Source organism: Aphelocoma coerulescens, chromosome 25 (assembly GCF_041296385.1).
Source record: "Aphelocoma coerulescens isolate FSJ_1873_10779 chromosome 25, UR_Acoe_1.0, whole genome shotgun sequence".
In the NCBI taxonomy this organism is placed as follows: domain Eukaryota; kingdom Metazoa; phylum Chordata; class Aves; order Passeriformes; family Corvidae; genus Aphelocoma; species Aphelocoma coerulescens.
In genome coordinates, this window is record NC_091038.1 from 1,148,911 (window position 1) to 1,171,442 (window position 22,532).

General features: G+C 63.1%; 1 protein-coding gene across 2 annotated transcripts in view; it reads right to left on the reverse strand.

The window, feature by feature from the left end:
• Positions 1–17,557, reverse strand: part of KIRREL1 (kirre like nephrin family adhesion molecule 1) — a 29,029-nt gene extending 11,472 nt beyond the window's left edge. For both annotated transcript variants that reach the window (XM_068995198.1, XM_068995197.1), the window contains exon 1: positions 17,336–17,557. In XM_068995198.1, the coding sequence (XP_068851299.1) occupies positions 17,336–17,387 (52 nt within the window). In that variant the 5' untranslated portion in view covers positions 17,388–17,557. The remainder of the gene's footprint in view (positions 1–17,335) is intronic.
• Positions 17,558–22,532: the final 4,975 nt, after the last annotated feature.

Here is a 22,532-nt window from a genome sequence, read left to right on the forward strand (position 1 = left end):
GGAGCCGGGAGATCAAAGAGGGAAAGGTGCCGGGAGAGAGGGGGGTGGGAGGGAAGATCAGAGCCGGGAAAAGGAGCGGGGGGAGACACGAGACGGGCGGGGGGGAGCGGCGGGGGGGACCCGCAGCCCGCGGGCACCGCGGTGGCACCGGGATGGCACCGGCCCAGCCGGGAATGGTTTGGGATTTGGGGCACCGGGATGGCACCGGCCCAGCCGGGAATGGTTTGGGATTTGGGGCACCGGCCCAGCCGGGAATTGTTTGGGATTTGGGGCACCGGCCCAGCCGGGAATGGTTTGGGATTTGGGGCACCGGGATGGCACCGGCCCAGCCGGGAATGGTTTGGGATTTGGGGCACCGGGATGGCACCGGCCCAGCCGGGAATGGTTTGGGATTTGGGGCACCGGGATGGCACCGGCCCAGCCGGGAATGGTTTGGGATTTGGGGCACCGGGATGGCACCGGCCCAGCCGGGAATGGTTTGGGATTTGGGGCACCGGGATGGCACCGGCCCAGCCGGGAATGGTTTGGGATTTGGGGGAAAATCGAGGGGAAAACGGGCACTGGGATGACACTGGCCCAGCCGGGAATAGCCCGGGATTTGGGGCACCAGGATGGCACCGATCCAGCCGGGAATGGCCCCGGGATTTGGGGGAAAATCGAGGGGAAAACGGGCACAGCTCGGGATGTTGTGCCCACCTCCGCCCGTGCCACCACTCCCAGTGTCGCTGTCCCCTGCCCGGCCGAATTCCAACCCGAACTGGCAGGATGAGGGCCCTGGTGCCACCACCCCTCTGTCCCCAGCCTCGAAAGGCCGGCGACGGGTCCCCGCGGTGCCGGTGCCACCGCCAGTGCCAGCCGCGGTGACAGATCGCCGCCGGGGGCTGGTGGCGGCTGTCGCAGCCGCGATCTGTCGGAGCCACCTCCCGCCACTTTCCCCGTCCCTCCTCCTCTGGCAGGGACCGGCGTGGCGTGGGGAGGGGTCTGGCGGTGCCACCCCCTCCGGTGTCGCCGTGCGGTGGCCGCGGTGGCGGCACGGGGTTGTTTGGTCTGGAGGAGCTGCGGGGGCGGCAGCGGCGACAGCGCTCGGAGGCTTTTGTCGCGTGGCCGAGGTGACAGCGGTGGCCCCTGGCCGCTGTTGGCCCTCCTTGTCGCCACGGTCCCCCGCCCGCTGTGCCCAACCCCCCCTCCCCGGGTCGCCGTGTCCCCCGTCACCACCGTGCTGGCGGTGTCACCAGGGCCCCCTTGGCGCTGTGCCACCCCCCCCTCCCCGGGTCGCCGTGTCCCTCCTCGTCACCACGGTCGCCTCCCGCGTGGCAGCGCGCGCCTGTGCCCATGGGAATGTCCCCGTGTGCCGGGAACATGCCTGGGACACTGGGAATGTCCCCTTGTCCCCAAAGCGGGCAGCACCAGGACCCCGCTGGAGCTCCCGGTGTCCCCCCCCCCCCGGAGCAGGAGCCCCTTCCCTTCCCTTCCCTTCCCTTCCCTTCCCTTCCCTTCCCTTCCCTTCCCTTCCCTTCCCTTCCCTTCCCTTCCCTTCCCTTCCCTTCCCTTCCCTTCCCTTCCCTTCCCTTCCCTTCCCTTCCCTTCCCTTCCCTTCCCTTCCCTTCCCTTCCCTTCCCTTCCCTTTTTCCCTTCCCGGGCCGTCTCCCCGGATTTATCCGCGGGAATGTCCCCCTGTCCCCAAACCGGGCAGCACCAGGACCCCTCCGGAGCTCCCCGTGTCCCTCCCCGTGTCCCTCCCCGTGTCCGCCCCGTGTCCCCCCGGAGCAGGAGCCCCTTCCCGTCCCTTCCCGGGCCGTCTCCCCGGATTTATCAAGCGCGGCGCTGATTAAGCCCCGGGGCCGGGGCCGCGGCCCCTCCCTCTCCTCTCGCCATTAAACTCCGGGATTCAAAGCCGAGCTCTGGATTCGCGCTGACAGCTTTCAGATGGAGCCAAATCTCTCGGCGCTCGAGCTTTTTTTTTTTTTTTTCCCCTTTTTTTCCCCTTCCCTCCCCCCCCTCCATTTTATCTCTCCCTCCTTCCCTCCCCCCCCTCCTCCTCCTCTCCTCTCCGCTCCTCGTGGTTTTTAAATTTAAGCCTTCCCCCCCTTCCCTCTTCCTGCTATTTTTATGGGGGAAAAAAAAAAATAAAACCAACCGGGCGGGGAGGGAGGAGAGTTCTAAAAAAAAAAAAAAAAAAAAAAAAAAAGCTCTTCCCTGGGTTTCTATTTTTTTTTTTTTTTCCCCTTTTTCTGCGGGAAAGAAAAGAGGATTTGGATTTCTTGGGGCCCTGCCCGGCGGAGCGGAAAGGAAAGACGGGAGAGGCCAGGGATGGGTCCCCGTGTCGCTGTCCCCCCCCCCCCCGCGCTGCGGCAGCCCCGGGGTGACCCCGCGGGGATGGAACCGGCGGCACGGGGACCCCGAGACAGCGGGATGGGGTGGGATCCATGGGGTGGGATGGGATCCATGGGGTGGGATAGGATGGGATCCATGGGATGGGATCCATGGGGTGGGATGGGGTGGGATCCATGGGGTGGGATCCATGGGATGGGATGGGATCCATGGGGTGGGATAGGATGGGATCCATGGGGTGGGGTGGGATCCATGGGGTGGGATCCATGGGGTGGGATGGGGTGGGATCCATGGGATGGGATGGGATGGGATCCATGGGGTGGGATGGGATCCATGGGGTGGGATCCATGGGGTGGGATCCGTGGGATGGGATCCATGGGATGGGATGGGGTGGGATCCATGGGATGGGATGGGATGGGATCCATGGGATGGGATCTATGGGATGGGGTGGGATAGGATGGGATCCGTGGGATGGGGTGGGATCCATGGGATGGGGTGGGATCCATGGGGTGGGATAGGATGGGATCCATGGGGTGGGATCGATCCATGGGGTGGGATCCATGGGATGGGATCGGATCCATGGGGTGGGATGGGGTGGGATCCATGGGATGGGATCTATGGGATGGGGTGGGATAGGATGGGATCCGTGGGATGGGGTGGGATCCATGGGATGGGATGGGATGGGATGGGGTGGGATCCATGGGGTGGGATGGGATCCATGGGATGAGATCCATGGGATAGGGTGGGATGGGATGGGGTGGGATCCATGGGATGGGATCCATGGGATGGGATGGGATCCATGGGATGAGATCCATGGGATAGGGTGGGATGGGATGGGGTGGGATCCGTGGGATGGGATCCATGGGATGGGATCCATGGGGTGGGATCCATGGGATGGGGTGGGATGGGATGGGGTGGGATCCATGGGATGAGATCCATGGGATGGGATGGGATCCATGGGGTGGGATCCATGGGATGGGATGGGGGGGATCCGAGCTGGAGACCCCAGCCGTGCTGGGAGTGTGGGGCACATCCTGATGGGGATTTGGGATCCTATTTCACCAGGAATGCGGGATCCCATTTTGCCAGGGATCGATCCCACCCTTTCAGGGGATGCCGGATCCCCTTTTCCCGGCAATTCTGCTCCCCGTTTTCCCGGGAATTCTGCCCCCCATCCTGCCGGGAACGCCGGGCTGCGCCGCCGGGCTGCGCCGGCTCCGAGACGAGATGAGCCCTGGCACATCCCCGCTCCCCCCCTGCTCCGCCCGGCGCCGCGAACTATTTTGGGATCCAGGAATTTGGGACTTTCAGCTAAACCCGGCCACGGCTCCGGGGCAGGGACAGCGCTGGCGGGCGAGGGGACGCGAAGGCACCGTGTCCCCACCCCGGGGGTGCCCCCACACCACCGGGATGAGGCTCCAGGGAGGATTCCCAGAGGGAAATCGGCGCAGCCCTGGATTTTGGGATACACCCCCCTTCCCGAAAATCCCCGGCGGGTTCCAGCCCTGCTGATATTCCCGGGATTTGACGTTTCCTAGGGAATACCATCAGCAATTCACGATCCCGGTCCTCCGCCAGGGTCCCGGGAAGGGGCCGGGAGAGCTCGGGAAGCGGCTCCCGCTGCTCCTTGGGAAACGCTCTCTGCCCTTTCCCGTTCCATTCCCTCTCTCCTCGGCTCTGGAAAAGCCGGAGCAGCTCCCGGGGGGAGCTGCGGGATCACGGAATTCCAGGATTTTTTGAGGTCGGGAAAGAATTCCAACAGCGTCGAGTCCGAGCTGTCCCCAGTCCCCACCTTGTCACCAGCCCAGGGCGCTGAGTGTCCCCTCCAGGCTTTCCCTGGACATCGGGATGGGGATCCTGGGAATTCTGGATTCCAGGGATCCATCCCGGTGCTGGATGCGCCATTTGGGGGGTCCCAGCCCGGTGTCCGCCCCGCCCCCGGTGTCATTCTGAGCCCTTTTGTCACCCCAAAGTCCCCGACCCCGTTTGGCCACAATCCCCGTCCCTTAATCCCGCCGGCATCGGCATTAATTAAATATTACAGCCCTTAATTCCTCGTTAATTGAATCCCGCAGCCCCAATCCCGGGAGTGGGTGGGACACGGGCGATGTCCCCGCTGTGCCACCGGCCTGGCGGAGCAGTGGCCCTGGCCCCGGCCCCGTTCCTGCCATGCTGCCACCCTCGGTGGCCGTTTGTCCCCATCCCTGTCCCCATCCCGGCCATCCCAACCTCCCCAGTGTCGGTCTGTCCCTGTCCCTGTCCCCACCTCCCCAGTGTCCCCGTGTCCCCATCCCTGCCATCCCCACCTCCCCAGTGTCCCCTTGTCCCTGTCCCTGTCCCCATCCCTGTCCCTGTCCCCGTCCCTGCCATCTCCACCTCCCCAGTGTCCCCTTGTCCCCATCCCTGTCCCCATCCCGGCCATCCCAGACTCCTCAGTGGTCATTTGTCCCTGTCCCCATCCCTGCCATCCCAACTTCCCCAATGTCCTCTTGTCCCCATCCCTGCCATCCCAACCTCCCCAGTGTCCGTCTGTCCCCATCCCTGTCCCCATCCCCACCTCCCCAGTGTCCCCGTGTCCCTGTCCCTGTCCCCGTCCCTGCCATCCCCACCTCCCCAGTGTCCCCGTGTCCCCGTCCCTGTCCCTGTCCCCATCCCTGTCCCCATCCCCACCTCCCCAGTGTCCGTCTGTCCCTGTCCCCATCCCTGTCCCCATCCCCGTCTCCCCAGTGTCCCCGTGTCCCCGTCCCTGTCCCCACCCGGCCCCGCTCCCGTCCCGGCAGCCACGGAAAGAATTCCAGCGCCACCATCACATGATCCCGGCGCATCCCTGGCCCGTTCCCCGTGCCCGGCCCCGGGAGGCTCCGGGACGGGGCCACATCCCCCCCCCAGGGCGATGTCACTTTGTCACCGCGGCAGCGACAGAACCGGCGAGAGAGGGAAAATCGGGAACGGGGCGGGGAGGGGGCACCGGAGGATCCCGCGGTGTCCCCGGGGGTGGCACCGGGGGGTGGCGGGGGCTGCTCCCGGCCTCTCCCCCCGCTCCTTTCCCGGCTCCCGGAGCCGCTGGAAGGAGCGGAGCTCTCCGGGGAAGGGATGCTCCAGTTATTTCCCTTTTTTAAAAGGCGGAATTAGAAAAACAAATGAGGAGAGAGCGGCTCCCCTCCCCCTCCCCCGGCCCCGCCGCCGCCCCTCCCCCCCGGCCACCGGCAGGGTCCCCGTGTCCCTGCCGGGGTCACCTTGGCGGGGACAGCGCGGCGGGGTGGGGGCTGGGGGACACAGGGGGGACCCCAGGCTGCTGGCACCGGGATGTGGGACTGGTGTCCCCAGACCTGACCCCCAAACCACGACCTGACCCCTCAAACCCCGACCTGACCCCTCAAACCCCGACCTGACCCCCCCAAACCCCGTCCCGACCCCCCAAACCCCGACCTGACCCCCCAAACCCTGACCTGACCCCCCAAACCCTGACCTGACCCCCCCAAACCCCGACCTGACCCCTCAAACCCCGACCTGACCCCCCCAAACCCCGTCCCGACCCCCCAAACCCCGACCTGACCCCCCAAACCCCGACCTGACCCCCCAAACCCTGACCTGACCCCCCCAAGCCCCGACCTGACCCCTCAAACCCCGACCTGACCCCCCCAAACCCCGACCCGACCCCCCCAAACCCCGACCTGACCCCTCAAACCCCGACCTGACCCCCCAAACCCCGACCTGACCCCCCCAAACCCCGTCCCGACCCCCCCAAACCCCGACCTGACCCCCCCAAACCCCGACCTGATCCCCAAACCCCGACCTGACCCCCCCAAACCCCGACCTGACCCCCCCAAACCCCGACCTGAGCCCCCCCAAACCCCGTCCCGACCCCCCCAAACCCCGACCTGAGCCCCCCAAACCCCGTCCTGACCCCCTCAAAGCCCGACCTGACCCCCCCAAACCCTGACCCGACCCCTCCAAACCCCGTCCCGACCCTCAAACCGAGTTCCCAGAGGCTCCAGGGACCCCTCCCCAAATCAGAGCCCCCCAAACCCCGACCTGACCCCCGCAAACCGAGTCCCCCCCCCTCCCCTCCCCCCTTATTCCCTCTTCATTCCTTGGGCTCTCGGAATTTCTGGAGCGGCCGCCGTTGATTGGCTCGGCTTTAATTAATTTGTGGAGGAACAATGTCTAATTAAGACTTTTGTTTGTGTGCGCGCGTGGGGGGGGCGGGGGGGGGGAGAAGTAAAAATCCCAAATTTAATGAGAGGGAAAATAAAAAAAATATGGAAAAAAAAAAAAAAAAAAAAAAGCTCTGGCACCGTCCCCCCCCTCCCCCCGGAGCTGCGCCCTCGTTAGCAGATGTCTTAATGAGACATCGCTAATTAATGGGATTAATGGGAGGAGGAGCGGGAGAGGCGCACGAATCCCGGCCCCGGGATCCGCAGGGATCAGGGGAAGGAGCGGGACTGGAGCGGGACCGCCCGTGCCTCAGTTTCCCTATGGAAATTCAGGAGCGGGACCGCCCGTGCCTCAGTTTCCCCATGGAATTTCCGTGTCCAAGGAGCTCCGCGGAGACCCCGGGACCGCCCGTGCCTCAGTTTCCCCATGGATCTGAGGCCAGGGAGATCCACGGAGGGTCCGGGACCGCCCGTGCCTCAGTTTCCCCACGGATCCATGGACCTGTGCCTCAGTTTCCCCATGGAATTTCAGGACCGGGATCGTCCGTGCCTCAGTTTCCCCACGGATCTGAGGCCAGATCCGGTGTCCAAGGAGCTCCCTGGACCCGTGCCTCAGTTTCCCTATGGAATTTCCGTGTCCAAGGAAATCCGTGAGGGCTGGGGATCGCCCGTGCCTCAGTTTCCCTATGGAAATTCAGTGTCCAAGGAGCTCCGTGGAGACACCGGGATCGCCCGTGCCTCAGTTTCCCCACGGATCCGGTGTCCGGGGAGATCCATGGAGGGACCGGGACCGCCCGTGCCTCAGTTTCCCTACGGAAATTCAGGAGCGGGACCGCCCGTGCCTCAGTTTGCCCACGGATCCATGGACCTGTGCCTCAGTTTCCCCATGGAATTTCAGGACCGGGACCGCCCGTGCCTCAGTTTCCCCACGGATCCGGTATCCAGGGCGATCCATGGAGGGATGGAGGGACCGGGACCGCCCGTGCCTCAGTTTCCCCACGGATCTGAGGCCAGATCCGGTGTCCAAGGAGCTCCCTGGACCCGTGCCTCAGTTTCCCTATGGAATGTCGGTGTCCAAGGAAATCCGCGGAGACACCGGGACCGCCCGTGCCTCAGTTTCCCCACGGATCCATGGACCCGTGCCTCAGTTTCCCTACGGAAATTCAGGAGCGGGACCGCCCGTGCCTCAGTTTCCCCACGGATCTGAACCCCTCAAGGAGCGGAGGGGAGCGTGGGTTCCACACGGCAGCGGAATTCCCACCTCGTTCCCAGCCCTGGAAAAACGGGGATTTCACACCAAGAAAATCCCGAATCCAGGAGAAAAACCGGGTTTGGAACGGGGGCCTCAAACCGCTCCCACATCGGCCTGGCTTCTCCCTTCCCCCTCTGCTTCCCAAGGAAAATTCCCGAGGAATTTGGGGGGCGGGGACCCCCCCTTTTGCCCTCCCCCCGCTCCTCTTTGCCGCCACAAACCCCCCCAAAAAATCCACTTCAGGCTCACCCCGTGACCCCAAATCCCACTTGGAACGCGACGCGCTGGAATTCCGCCCCCCCCCCCCAAAAAAAAACCCCACCCGGATTACCCCAAAAAACGATCCCAACAAAAGTGAAATTTTTGGAGGGGGGGTGGGGATTTGGGGCTTTTTTTTGGGGTGCCCCGAGCCCTCCGCGCCCCTCGGGGAGGAGCGGCCGCGGCTCCCGCTCCCTTTTCCCTGCGGTCGGAGCCCAGCGATGATCCCACACTCCTGGAATTTGAGGAATTTCCTGCCAAGGCTCCCTCTGGAAGGCGAGGGAAAGGGGAAAAAAAAAAAAACAACTCCGAGTTTTTAACCCTCAGCTCCCCGCCCCGGCTGAGTTTTGGTGGTTTTCTTTTTGGGGAGGAGATTTTGGGGAGGTTTTGTTCAGTTTTGGGGTTATTTCTGATTTTTCCCTGATTTTGGTTGTTTTTTTGTTTTTTTTTTTTTTTTTGGGTGGGACGCGGCGGGAGAGGCCGGGAATGTCCCGGGATCGCGTTTTTCCGTGGGATAAAGCCAAGTTTTGTGCCTCAGTTTCCCTCCCTGCCGCCCGCCTCGGCGCCGAGGGTTCCATTCCTGCCCCCAAACCCATCGCGAGCCGCCCTAAATCCCCCTAAAAGCGCCCCCAAACTGCCCCAAAACCCTCTCTGCCCATCCCAAATCCCGGCCGGGTGGGAAATCCCCTTTTTCCCGACGTTAATTTAAATCCAACCCGCTTGGAATTGTCTTTTTTTTTAACCTTGTTTTTCTTTTTTTTTTTTTTTAAATAAAATTCCACCGAAATTGGGAAAGGAGGGAGGAAAAGGGGCCTGGAATTGCCCCCACAAAAGCGGCCCCAAATAGCGGGATATTCCCATTTCCAGCGCCCCGTGCCCCAAAAGGGGGTGGAAAACGGGAAAATCCACCCGGGGAAGGGGAAAAACGTGGAATTTCGGGGAAAACCCACCTGGGGAAAGGGGAAAAATGTGGAATTTGTGGGAAAATCCACCTGGGCAAAAGGGTCCCGCCCCCCAATGCCGCAGCTCCCATGGGATATCCAGAGGATTCGGAGCCCCCGGGATGAGCCCGGAGCCTTCATCCCGCTCCTCCTCCCACCCCCGCGGGGGTCCCACGCCCCTTCCCGATTTTTAAATTTTTTAAATTTTCATTTTTTTTTTTTAAAAAATCCCCCCTCCCCGTTGCCATGGCAACGCCTCCGACCGCTCTCGGCTTGGAAATAAAAGTTGTTTTTTCCTTTCCCCCCCCTCCTCCTCCTCCTCCTTTTACTCCACTCTTTCCCCTCCTTCCCCATTCCCATTCCAAACCCCCCCCTCCTTATTTTGATTTCCATTTGGATCATAATCCGCCCGTTGCCATGGCAACGCTGGCAGCCCTTTATGTCCCAGCCCTTGCAGAAAAGGCCTCATTCCCCCTTTTTCCCCCCTTTTTTCCCCCCTTCCCCACCCCCTTTTCCCCCTTTTTCCCCCTTTTCCCCCCGCATGGGTTCGCTCCTTAAATCCCCTCCTTCCTGCCATCCCCACGGTCCTGGCGTCACCTTTCGGGGGGGGTTTGGGGGGGACACAGGAGGGGCTTTTCCAGCTCCCGGCGCCTCTGGATGCATCCTGGAGATCCCAAATCCCAGATCCCAGACCCCACATCCCAGATCCCAGAGATCCCAAATCCCAGATCTCAGACCCTACATCCCAGATCCCAGACCTCACATCCCAGATCCTGGAGATCCCAAATCCCAGATCCTGGAGATCCCAAATCCCAGATTCCAAATCCCAAATCCCAGATCCCGGAGATCCCAAATCCCAAATCTCAGCTCCCAGATCTTGGAGATCCCAGATTTCAGATCCCAGATACCCCAAATCCCAGACCCCAAATCCAAATCCCAGATTCCAGATCCCAGAGATCCCAAATCCCAAATCTCATCTCCCAGCTCTCAGATCCTGGAGATCCCAAATCCCAGAGATCCCAAATCCCAGCTCCCAAATCCCAGAGATCCCAAATCTCAGCTCCCAGATCTTGGAGGTCCCAGATCCTGGAGATCCCAAATCCCAGACCCCAAATCCAAATCCCAGATTCCAGATTCCGGATCCCAGATCCGGGAGATCCCAAATCCCAGCTCCCAGAGATCCCAGATCCCAGACCCCAAATCCCAGCTCCCAGATGCCAAATCCCAGTTTCCCAATCCCAGATCCCAAATCCCAGCTCCCCAGTCCCAGATCCCAGCTCCAGCCCCTTTTTCCCTCATGCCCCCCCTAAATCTGCCCCGGCTCCTTGGGGTGTTCCTTGTGGGGTGTCTGTGGGGTGGGGGGGTCCTGGGGGGGGGGTCCTCAGTCCCGGGGGTGGTTCTGGGGGGGGTCCTGCCCACACCAACTGATCCTGGGGTCCCTCTCACCCCATGGATCGATCCTGGGGGGGGGGGTCCTCAATCCATGGGGTGGTGCTGGGGGGGCTTCTGACTCCACGCGCTCATCCTGGGGGGGGCCCTCACCCCACGGATGCTCCTGGGGGGCTCCTCACCCCATGTCCCGACCCCTTGGGGCCCCCTCACCCCACGGATGCACCTGGGGGGCTCCTCACCCCCTGCCCTGACCCCTTGGGGCCCCCTCACCCCACGGATGCTCCTGGGGGGCTCCTCACCCCCTGCCCCGACCCCTTGGGGCCCCCTCACCCCACGGATGCTCCTGGGGGGCTCCTCACCCCCTGCCCCGACCCCTTGGGGCCCCCTCACCCCATAGGGGGATCCTGGGGGGGCTCCTCACCCCAGGGACTCATCCTTGAGGGGCTCCTCACCCCACGGGCAAATCCGTGGCCCCTCCTGCAGGGAAACTCTGGTGCCACCTCGGTGTCCCCCCCTTCATCCCAGTGCCACCTCAGTGTCCCCCCCTTCATCCCGGTGCCACCTCGGTGTTCCCCCCTTTTTCCTGGTGCCACCTCGGTGTCGTCCCCCTTTATCCCAGTGCCACCTCAGTGTCCCCCCTCTTCATCCCGGTGCCACCTCAGTTTTCCCCTCCTTCATCCCGGTGCCACCTCGGTGTCCCCTCCCTTCATCCTGGTGCCACCTCGGTGTCCCCCCCTTTTTCCCGGTGCCACCTCAGTTTTCCCCCCTTCATCCCGGTGCCACCTCAGTGTCCCCCCCTTTTTCCCGGTGCCACCTCGGTGTCGTCCCCCTTTATCCCGGTGCCACCTCAGTTTTCCCCCCTTCATCCCGGTGCCACCTCGGTGTCCCCCCACTTTTCCCCGGTGCCCCCCCCTTTTTCCCGGTGCCACCTCAGTGTCCCCCCCTCGCTCCTTTTCCCGCTGCCACCTCGTGGATTTTGGGGGGGAAAAAGTGGATTTGGGGAAAAATCCACCTGGCTAAAGGGTGTCCCCCCCACCCCCACTCCTTTTCCCCGGTGCCACCTCGGTGTCCCCGCGTGTCCCCCCCTTCCTTTTCCCGGTGCCACCTCCTCGTCCTCCTCCTCCTCCCGCGCCGTGCCTGCTCCTGGCTGGGAGCAGGAGGTTATGAAAATGAGCCGCGTGCCCAGGAGACCGTAATTATCCGCTAAGTGTGAAAGCCGGAGTGATTAATTAAGAGATAATAAAAAGAAAAGGAGGCTGGAGAGGGAATTGCGGCGAGGCTTTGATGATAAAACCTCGAGGTAAGGCGAGCAATTAGGTGGGGGGGGATCTTTATGGGGACATCATTCCCCGGAGAGGGGCGGGGGGCTCCGGGATGCCGGGATGGACCCCCCGGAGCCGCAGCCGGGCCGGGCATTCCCAGGATCCATCCAGGTGGGATTTAGGACGGCGGGATTAAAGCAATCCTGAATTAAAAAGGGGATAAATTAATGGATTAATGACCTGGCACCGAGGTGCCCCCGCGCCGCCCCCTGAGGTCCCCTCTGGGAGGGTGGCAGGGGACGAAAAGGGCGGCCCTGGGAAGGAGGAGGAGATTCCAGGGGGTTCCAGGGTCGGTGATTCCCACCCCAAATCCACCGAAATCCCGTTCCCGGCGCGGCTCCCGGTGATTCAGGCCTGGCACTGGATGCCCAGGCAAGCCCTGGCACGGCGGGTGTCGGGGCAGGGCCCGGCCCCAAAACCTCCCCGACCCCATCGCCGGCTCCTGTGGGGCCGCCCCGAGTCCCCGTGGAAAGACGGGAGCAGCCCCGAGGTGGGAAATGGGTGGAAAAGGGGGGAAAAACGGGCAAAATCCACCCCCAGCGCCCGCGGGTGCCAATCCCAGCGCGGCAGAGCCCGTCCTGATGACCCCAAAACCTCCCTGACCCCATCGCCGGCCCCGGTGGGGCCTCCCGGAGTCCCTGTGGAAGGATGGGAGCATTCCCAGACTGGGAAATGGGTGGAAAAATGGGCAAAATCCACCCCCAGCGCCCGCGGCGCCAATCCCAGTTGCCAAAATGGCTTTTCCCGGTGTTTCTCCAGGGCCGGGAATGTCACCGGGGGGTGACAATGAGGGGACAAAGCGGTGCCGGGGCCGGCGGCACACCGGGGCCGGGCATGGATCGATTTATCCCGGGAGCGGCTCCGGATGGAGCGAGGGGGTCACCCCGGGCCACGCCAGGGTCCCCCGAGGGTCACCAGGAGCTCCCCAAATGTCCCCCGTCCTCAGGCTGGAATCGCCTCCAGGGGAATCCCGAATCCCGTCCGGGTGGGAAGGAGGGGGGGGCAGCGGCCGGCGCCGTCCCCACGGCTCTGCCGGGACATTCCGTGGGCCCCGTCCCCCTCGGGAGCCACCGGGGGCGGTAAAATCCGGGATTTGGGATAGCCAGGGTGGCCCTGGAGCTGTCCCCGGCACCCTGGAGCTGTCCCCGGCACCCTGGCACCAAATCTGGGGTCAAGGGGTCACATCCCAGCTCCATCCCAGTTCCATCCCAGTTCAGTACCAGCTCCCAGTTTAATTCCAGTTCAATCCCAGCTCCATCCCAGTTCAGTACCAGCGCCCAGCCCCATCCCAGTTCAATCCCAGCCCCATCCCAGCCCCATCCCAGCTCCATCCCAGTTCCATCCCAGCTCCATCCCAGTTCAGCCCCATGCCAGCCCCATCCCAGCTCCATCCCAGTTCAGTACCAGCTCCCAGTTTAATTCCTGTTCAATCCCAGCTCCATCCCAGTTCAGTACCAGCACCCAGCCCCATCCCAGTTCAATCCCAGCCCCATCCCAGTTCCATCCCAGCTCCATCCCAGTTCAGTACCAGCTCCCAGCTCCATCCCAGTTCAGTACCAGCTCCCAGCTCCATCCCAGTTCCATCCCAGCTCCATCCCCGTTCAGTACCAGCTCCCAGTTTAATTCCTGTTCAATCCCAGCTCCATCCCAGTTCAGTGCCAGCGCCCAGCCCCATCCCAGTTCAATCCCAGCCCCATCCCAGTTCTATCCCAGCTCCATCCCAGCTCCATCCCAGTTCAGTACCAGCACCCAGCTCCATCCCAGTTGAATCCCAGCCCCATCCCAGTTCAGTACCAGCACCCAGCTCCATCCCAGTTGAATCCCAGCTCCATCCCAGTTCAGTACCAGCTCCCAGTTTAATTCCAGTTCAATCCCAGCTCCATCCCAGTTCAGTACCAGCGCCCAGCCCCATCCCAGTTCAATCCCAGCCCCATCCCAGCCCCATCCCAGTTCAATCCCAGCCCCATCCCAGCCCCATCCCAGATCTCCTGAAGAAGCCGCCATCCAAAGGGACCCGGCCTGACCTCAAACCACCCAGAGCCACCTCAGCTCCAGCATCACCCCCAGGACCCCAAATCCCACTGGATCCCAAATCCCACTGGATCCACGGGCTCAGCTGGGCCGGGAGGTCTCAGAGCCACCCTGGGGTGTCCCAGGAATCCCAAATCCCTCGGGGACGGGTCCCTGTTGTCACCTCTGCCGTGTGAGGGGAGGGAAGGAAAAAGGGGGGGATAAAATGAAATAAAATATAAACCCACCCCCCCCCCCCAAAAAAAAAAACACAGAGAGAAAAAGAATGGCCCAGAAAATGAATAAATATTTCAATTTGAGGCGCAATCACGGCGAGTGATTGAAACGGGGGGAAGAATAATGGCTTTCATTTAGATAAGATACAGAAAATTATTTAGTGAGAAATGAAGAGTGATGAAACCCATTCAGCATCGCCGCGTGCGCCAGGACGTGAATGGCACCGAATCCCACCCCAAAGCGGGCCCACCGGCGCGCTCCCGGCTCCAGGGGGAGGGATCCCAACATTCCGGCCTTTTCCGGAGGGAAAAACCCCAAATTTTGGCCCAAACAGCAGCGGGTTTGGAGCAAGGTGGGGATGGTGCCTCAGAGGTGATGGCGGAACTGGAGGGGTGGGAAGGGGTGGGGAGGGGGAGTTTGGGATGGATTTGGGGGCTACTGGGGGTGGCATGCAGGGGTGTGACCCCGATCCCAAACCAGAGCTGTCCCATCCCAAACCGGAGCTGTCCCATCCCAAACCGGAGCCGTCCCATCATTAACTGGAGCCATCCCATCCCAAAATGGACTCATCCCAAACCGGAGCCGTCCCATCCCAAACCGGAGCCGTCCCATCCCAAAATGGACTCATCCCAAACCAGAGCTGTCCCATCCCAACCCGGAGCCGTCCCATCCCAAACTGGAGCTGTCCCATCCCAAACCAGAGCCATCCCATCCCATCCCAAACCGGAGCCATCCCATCCCAAACCGGAGCCGTCCCATCCCAAAATGGACTCATCCCAAACCAGAGCTGTCCCATCCCAAACCGGAGCCGTCGCATCCCAAACCGGAGCCATCCCATCATTAACTGGACTCATCCCGTCCCAAAATGGACTCATCCCAAACTGGAGCCATCCCATCCCAAACCGGAGCTGTCCCATCCCAAACCAGAGCCGTCCCATCCCTGAACCGGAGCCATCCCATCCCAAAATGGACTCATCCCAAACCGGAGCCGTCCCATCCCAAACCAGAGCCGTCCCATCCCAAAATGGACTCATCCCAAACCGGAGCCGTCCCATCCCAAACCAGAGCCGTCCCATCCCAAAATGGACTCATCCCAAACCAGAGCCGTCGCATCCCAAACCGGAGCCGTCCCATCATTAACTGGACTCATCCCATCCCAAAATGGACTCATCCCAAACCGGAGCCGTCCCATCCCAAACCGGAGCCGTCCCATCATTAACTGGACTCATCCCATCCCAAAATGGACTCATCCCAAACCGGAGCTGTCCAGTCATAAACCAGAGCCATCCCACCCCAAACCAGAGCCGTCCCACCCCAAACCGGAGCCATCCCACCCCAAACCGGAGCCTTTCCCCGTGCCGGGAGCGGGGAGAGCCGGGCCCCTCTCTCCGCTCTCCACACGGCGCCGGGGCGGCAGCTGCGATGGGATGGGGCTGTTCGGGATGGATTTGGGGTGGCCACCGGCATTGCCACGCAGGGATGCGACCCCTTAATCCCAAACCGGAGCCCTCCCGCCCTTCCCGGCCCCTCTCTCCGCTCTCCACATGGCACCGGGGCGGGAGCGCGGCCGCTTTTGTTCCCGGGAGGGCAGCGGAGCCCCCGGCGCTTCCCCCCAGCCCAGCCGGGGCTTGAGGGGGGGTCTCGGGCCGTGCCCCCCGGCCCCATAAGAGGCTTTGCACGCTCCTTTTAAAACCCCCGGGTCGAGCCGATTTTTTTCTTCTTTTTTTTCCCTTTTTTTTTCTTCTTTTTTTTTTTTTCCCCCCCCTCTCTCCTCTTGGCATCTTAGCAACGCCGCCCCCTTAATTAAAAATTAGATTGGATTTTGCAGCTGGGAAGGAGCCGGAGGCCGCGCTGGGGCTGCCTGGGCGCGGGGCAATGCCCGGCCCCGGCCCTGCAGAGCGGGGGGGACCCCCCAAAAGTCGCCGCAGGGATGGGGGCGGCCCCCCCCCCGCCTTCCCTCCCGAGGGGAGGGGGGCACAGCGCGGTTCTCCCCCCACCCCGCTGCTTTTTCTCGGCGTGACCTTGGCACAGCAGCTCCCCGTGCCTCAGTTTCCCCCGGGGAGGGCACAGCGCAGCTTTTGGGGGGTCTTGGGAGGGGGAGGGGGGGGGGTCCGGGTTGTTCCCCCCTCCCACCTCGCCTCCCCCCGCCGGGTGGCAGCTCTGGAGGGGGTGGGGGTGGGAAAAGGGTGGTCCAGGCTCCTTCCCAGTTCCTTTTCCAAGGAATTCATGGGTTGGGAGCTGGGGGTCTTGGGGGCCCCCCCGGACGTGGCCCCTGCGCTCTCCACGGACAGACGGACAGACGGACGGACGGACGCTCCCCCCTCCTCCGAGCCCCCCCGGCCGGGTCACGTCCCCTCATCATCCTCAGCCCTCTGCCCCCCCCCCGGGGGTCCGGTCCGACCCCGCGGTCCCCGACCCCCCCTCCGGCCACCGCTGCCCACCCCGAACCGGCCCCGGGAACCGGGATGGGGGCCCAGGATCCAGATCGGGGGGGCCCAAAACCTTGATCCCGGTGCGGGGGATCCAACAGGACCGGAACCGGGGGAAGAGAGCGGCGCCGGGGGTGGGGGGAGAACCGGGCCCGGTGCCATCGAGACCCCCCGGTACCGGAGCGGGGGGGTCCACAGGAATCAACCTCAGGACTGGGGAGAACCGGCCCCGAATCCAACGGGACCTCCCGGTACCGAAAGCAGAACCGGGCCCAGGATTGGGGAGAACCGGGCCCGGTCCCACCGGGACCCCCCGGTACCGGAGGGGGGGGGGTCTACAAGAGCCAGCTCCGGGTGGGGAGAACCGGGCCCGGTTCCATCGGGATCTCCTGGTACTGGATCAGGGGAATCCATCAGAACCAAGCCCAGGATCGAGGAGAACCGGCCCCGAATCCATCGGGACCCCCGGTACCGGAGGGAGGGGGGGGGGTCCACGAGGACCGGCCCCGGTTCCTTTAGGACCCCCCGGTACCGGAGCGGGGGGGGATCCACAAGAACCAACCCCAGGATTTGGGCGAACCGGGCCCGGGATTGAGGAGAACCGGCCGCGGTTCCATCCGAACCCCCCGCTACCGTAACGGCGGCTCCACGAGCACCAACCCCGGGGCCTCCAGCACCCCCGGGACCCCGCCGGGACCCCCCCCCCCCCCCCCCTTCCCGGAACGCCCCGCGGGCTCCCGAGCTCCGATCCCGGCCGGAGCCGCTCTCATCCCTCCGGGAACGGGCGGGACCGGCGGCGAGCGGGGCTGGAGCGCTGCCCGCGGAGTTGGGAACGGCGCTCCGGGCGGCCCCGCGCTGCCTCCGCCCGCTGCCCGCTGCCCCCTCCCCGGCACCCCGATCCCCGCCGCCCCATCCCCGGTACCGCCCGCCCCGCGGTGCGCGCTGCCCCCCCGGCCGCGCTCGGCGCCCGCTGCCCGCTCGCCCGTGGCCGCTGCCCGGTGCCCACCTTGCCCGCGGGTCCCGGCGAGAGTCAGCAGGCACAGGAGGAGGATCCGCATGCTCCCGTCCCGTGGCGGCCGCGCTCCGGGCAGGGCCCGCCGGGGCTCCGGGGGGGGTTCGGGGGGGGGTGATCGCCGCCCCTCTCGGCCCCGCGCCCCCGGTACCGGCAGCGCTTTCGGAGCCTGGCCCGGCCGGGCCGGGGCCGGGCAGGGGCCGGGAAGGGCCACGGGCTCCGGCGGCTCCGCTCCGCGCCGAGCCCCGAGTGAGCGGCGGCGGGGGCGGGGCGGGCGGGGGGCGGGCCGGGGGGGCGGAGGGGGCGAGGAGAGGGGGAGAGGGAGCTGCGTGTGCGGGGGGAGGGAGGGAAGGAGGGAGGGAAGGAGGGAAGGAGGGAGGGAGGGAAGGAGGGAGGGAAGGAGGGGGAGAGCGGGGACGTGCGCGCGTGTCACGCGTGGGGCTGCGCGGGGGAGCGTGTGGGGAGGGTGTGCAAATGCGCGGTGGGGCGTGCGAGCGTGATTTGGGGGTGTAAGCGCGGGTTTTGGGGTGTAAGCGCGGGTTTTGGGGTGTAAAAGCGCGGGTTTTGGGGTGTAAACGCGGGTTTTGGGATGTAAGCGCGTGTTTTGGGGTGTGCACACACATTTGGAGTGTAAACGTGCTTTGGGGTCTTCACACGTGTTTTGGGGTGTAAAGGCGGGTTTTGGGGCGTAAAGGGGTGTTTTGGGGCGCAAAGGGGTGTTTTGGGGTGTAAACGCGTGGTTTGGGGTGTGCACACGCACGTTTGGAGTGCAAACGTGCTTTGGGGTCTTCACACGTGTGTTTTGGGGTGCGCGCACGCGCGTTTTGGGGTGTAAAGGGGTGTTTTGGGGTGTAAACGCGTGATTTGGGGTGCGCACACGCGTGTTTTGGGGTGTAAATGTGTGATTTGGGGTGTAAGTGTGTGGTTTGGGGTGTAAACGTGTGGTTTGGGGTGCGCACGCGCGTGTCGCTGTGTCCGTGTGTTTCGGGCTGTTTGTGCGAGCCTCTCCTCGCACGTCGTCCGTATTTGCACACGTGTCGGGTGCACAGCTGTATTTTGGGGCGCGCCATCCGTATTTTGGGGTGCGGATGCGCGTTTTGAGATGCGGATGCGCGTTTTGGGGTGCGGATGCGCGTTTTGGGGTGCGGATGCGCGTTTTGGGGTGTGCACACGCGCGTGCGCGTGGGGCAAGCCGGGGCTTGTGCTCCTGAGTGCACATCTGGACTTGTGCGCGTGCACATCTGGGCGCGTCTCGGAACCCCTGGACACATCTGGGCGCCCGCACCTGGACGCATCTTGACCCGTCTGGGCACATCTGGGCGCGCGCACACCCGGGCACATCTGGGGGTGCGCGTGGGCACATCTGGCCGTGTCTGTGCACATCTGCGTGCACGGGAGCCCCTCCGTCTTTCCGGAATTTTTCAGGGCTGGATTTTTTTCCCTTTCCTCTTTCCGAGCCTCTCCTTTTTCTTTTCCGTTTGGTTTTTTTTTTTTAATTTTTTTTTTAATTTTTAAATTTTTTCTTTACTCTTAAATAGATCTTCCCCCCCCCCCGCCTGGAGGGATTTGGAGGAAACCTGGAAAAAACGAGAAGCGGCGCCTGACTCAGCCCCGGCCCTGCTCCACTCCCGGAGCTTGGCCAAGGGGGTCGGAGAGCAGCGGGATCAGAGGCCGCCCAGCTCCTCCTTCCCAGATTTTTTTCCATGGAAAAGACCATTTTCCCCTCTCTCCTGGGGATTTCCAAACATTTTTTCCCTTCCCTGGCTACGATCCCGGGCCCTGTCCTGGTGGCTGTACATTCCCGGTGTTCCTTATCCAACACACGAGGGGCTCTGGGCTCCCTCCTCCCTTTTCCATGGATCCCCCAGCTCCAGGAATTCCCAAATTCCCCCTGGCACAGCTCAGGGGTCACCGGGAGCTTCCCATTCCAGGCTCCAATGCACCCGGGATGGACTGCAACAAGAAAGGGATGAAAATAACGGAGATTTATTCGAACGAATCCCATGGGACTCATCCGTAGGGGAATCCAGGCTGGGATGACATTCCCGGGCATCTCCGTGCCCACGGATTCTCTCCCGAATCCACCCAAATTCTTCCCTCGGTGCTGGAGGGTCCCTGGAGCAGGAGAGGCCCCTCGGAGCTGCCCCCACTCCCGGGAATTTGAGGAGGAGGAGGAGAAGGAGGGAAACGAGAGGGAGCTCGTGGGGCGCGGAGAGAGGTCAGGGAGGAGCCGGGAATTTGCTGACGGCGGGATTGGGAAAAGCCGCTGTGTCCGCACTCGGGAGCCGGGGATGGGGCTGGGGGGGCTGGGAGAGGCAGCGGGAGACCCCAAAATCTGGGAAGAGTGGAAGGAGAAGGCGTCATGGCCCGGACAGCCCAGCTCCAGCTGTTATCCCAGTGTTTGGTCCATTATCCCGGTGTTTGACCCGGTGTTTGGCCCATTATCCTGGCATTTGGCCCATTATCCCGATATTTGACCCATTATCCTGGCATTTGGCCCATTATCCCGACATTTGGCTACTAATTCCAGTATTGGATCCCAAATCCCGGCCTCGCATCCCTCATCCCGCCATCGGGAAGCGTTGAGCGGCTCCTTGTGCTGATCCCAGACCACGGGGCCACACCTGCTCCCCAATCCCAAAACCCCACATCCAATCCCGGAACAGCTGGGGGGGGACACGGCCCCTCCATCCTGGAGGTGACGGATCCGGGATTGGCATCCGGAGATCCGGAGTTGGCACCAGCTGCTGCTTTTCTCCCGCCCGGAGCGCCGGCGGCGGGCAGGGATCTCCGGTGGGCCGTGAAATCCCAATCTGTGCCGGGAATCATCGGGATATTTATCCGGAGCCTTGCGGCTCCCAGCAGCTCCCGGTGGGAGGCAGCCGCTGGATTTTCCTCATTCCTGGCGCTGCCAGGGAGGGATGGATGAGGAGAACATTTGGGAATGGCCAAGGAAGGTCTTTGGGATGGATGAGGAAGATCCTTGGGATGGCCAAGGAAGAGGTTTGGGAATGGCCAAGGAAGAGGTTTGGGATGGTCAAGGAAGGTCTTTGGGATGGATGAGGAGAACATTTGGGATGGCCAAGGAAGATCCTTGGAATGGCCAAGGAAGGTCCTTGGGATGGCCAAGGAAGGTCCTTGGGATGGATGAGGAAGATCCTTGGGATGGCCAAGGAAGGTCCTTGGAATGGCCAAGGAAGGTCTTTGGGATGGCCAAGGAAGATCCTTGGGATGGATGAGGAAGATCCTTGGGATGGCCAAGGAAGGTCCTTGGGATGGATGAGGAAGATCCTCAGGATGGCCAAAGAAGAGGTTTGGGAATGGCCAAGGAAGATCCTTGGAATGGCCAAGGAAGAGGTTTGGGAATGGCCAAGGAAGGTCTTTGGGATGGCCAAGGAAGGTCCTTGGGATGGCCAAGGAAGGTCTTTGGGATGGCCAAGGAAGGTCCTTGGGATGGCCAAGGAAGGTCTTTGGGATGGCCAAGGAAGATCTTTGGGATGGCCACGGAAAACGCTCATGGTCAGCCCCGGGATCTCCAGCGGGATTCCCTGGAGGGCTGCGGCCCTGGAATTGGGACGGAGAGAAGGAATTTTGCCGATTTCCACGAGGTTCTGGCTTTTGGGAAGTGTTTCCGCAGGGAAAGGAGGCCGAGCTCCCGGCCTAAGGAGCAGCTGGGCCGGAGCAGTCTCCGCTCCAGCCCTTCCCACCAAAGCCTCGCTCCTCAGGATTATTTTTCATAGGTTTTTTTCCCCAAAAACTCAATTCCCAGGAAGCCTCTCTATCCCTGACCTCCATCCCGCGGGAATTATCTCCCTTCCCGGAGCCCGGCGCCGCGGATTGGGATTTGCGGAGCCGCAGGGAACTCGATTTCCCAAGGAAAAGCCTCTCCGGCCCCAAAATAACTCCTGAGCTCCTCGGGAGGTTTCTGGCAAATTCCAGGAGTGGGAGGCAGGGGGGAGGAAGGGGAAAGGGTGGGAGAGAGGCGGGAAGGGCCGGGGGCTCCGGATGAGGCATCGGAGCATCCGGACCTGGGGGTGCCGGACACTGGTGGGCACTGGTGGGGGCTGATGGGTACTGGACACTGGTGGACACTGGTGGGCACTGGTGGGGGCTGATGGGTGCTGGACACTGGTGGGTGCCGGACACTGCGCGGTGCTGGTGGGCACTGGACACTGGTGGGCACTGGTGAGTACTGGACACTGGTGGACACTGGTGAGTACTGGACACTGGTGGACACTGGTGGACACTGGTGGGTGCTGGACACTGGTGGACACTGGTGAGTACTGGACACTGGTGGGTGCTGGACACTGGTGGACACTGGTGGGGCTGGACACCGGTGGACACTGGTGGACACTGGTGAGTACTGGACACTGGCTGGTGCTGGACACTGGTGGACACTGGTGAATACTGGACACTGGTGGGTGCTGGACACTGGTGGACACTGGTGGACACTGGTGAGTACTGGACACTGGCTGGTGCTGGACACTGGTGGACACTGGTGAATACTGGACACTGGTGGGGCTGGACACCGGTGGACACTGGTGGACACTGGTGAGTACTGGACACTGGCTGGTGCTGGACACTGGTGGACACTGGTGAATACTGGACACTGGTGGGTGCTGGACACTGGTGGACACTGGTGGGGGCTGGACACTGGTGGACACTGGTGAGTACTGGACACTGGCTGGTGCTGAGTTCTGGGTGCTGCTGGGCGCCGGCCACCCCATTCTCACCCCCACCCCACCCATGGGACCCCATCCCCATTCACCCCCACCCCCAGCCCCCCTCTCCCCTCCCCCCCCAGGATCTCCTCGGCCTAATCCTGATCCTGGTCCTCCGTCCCCTCCCGGCCCCAGACGGCGGCCGAGGGCTGAGCCGGCTCTCCCGGCCCTAATCCCGGCCCCAATCCCGGCCCCAATCCCGGCCCATCTCCTGCTGCTCCGGCTGCTCCAGGGGAACTCCCCACCCGGGGCTCCTGGAGATCTCCCTGGGTGCTGCTGACTGGGCCCGGTGCCTCTCGGTGCCTCAGTTTCCCCAGTCCTAAATCCTGATGCTCTGTGGGTCCCAGAACCCCAGAATCCCAGGATCCCAGAACCCCAGGATCTCTGGATCCCAGAACCCCAGGATCCCAGAACCCCAGGATCTCTGAATCCCAGAACCCCAGGATCCCAGAACCCCAGAACCCCAGGAC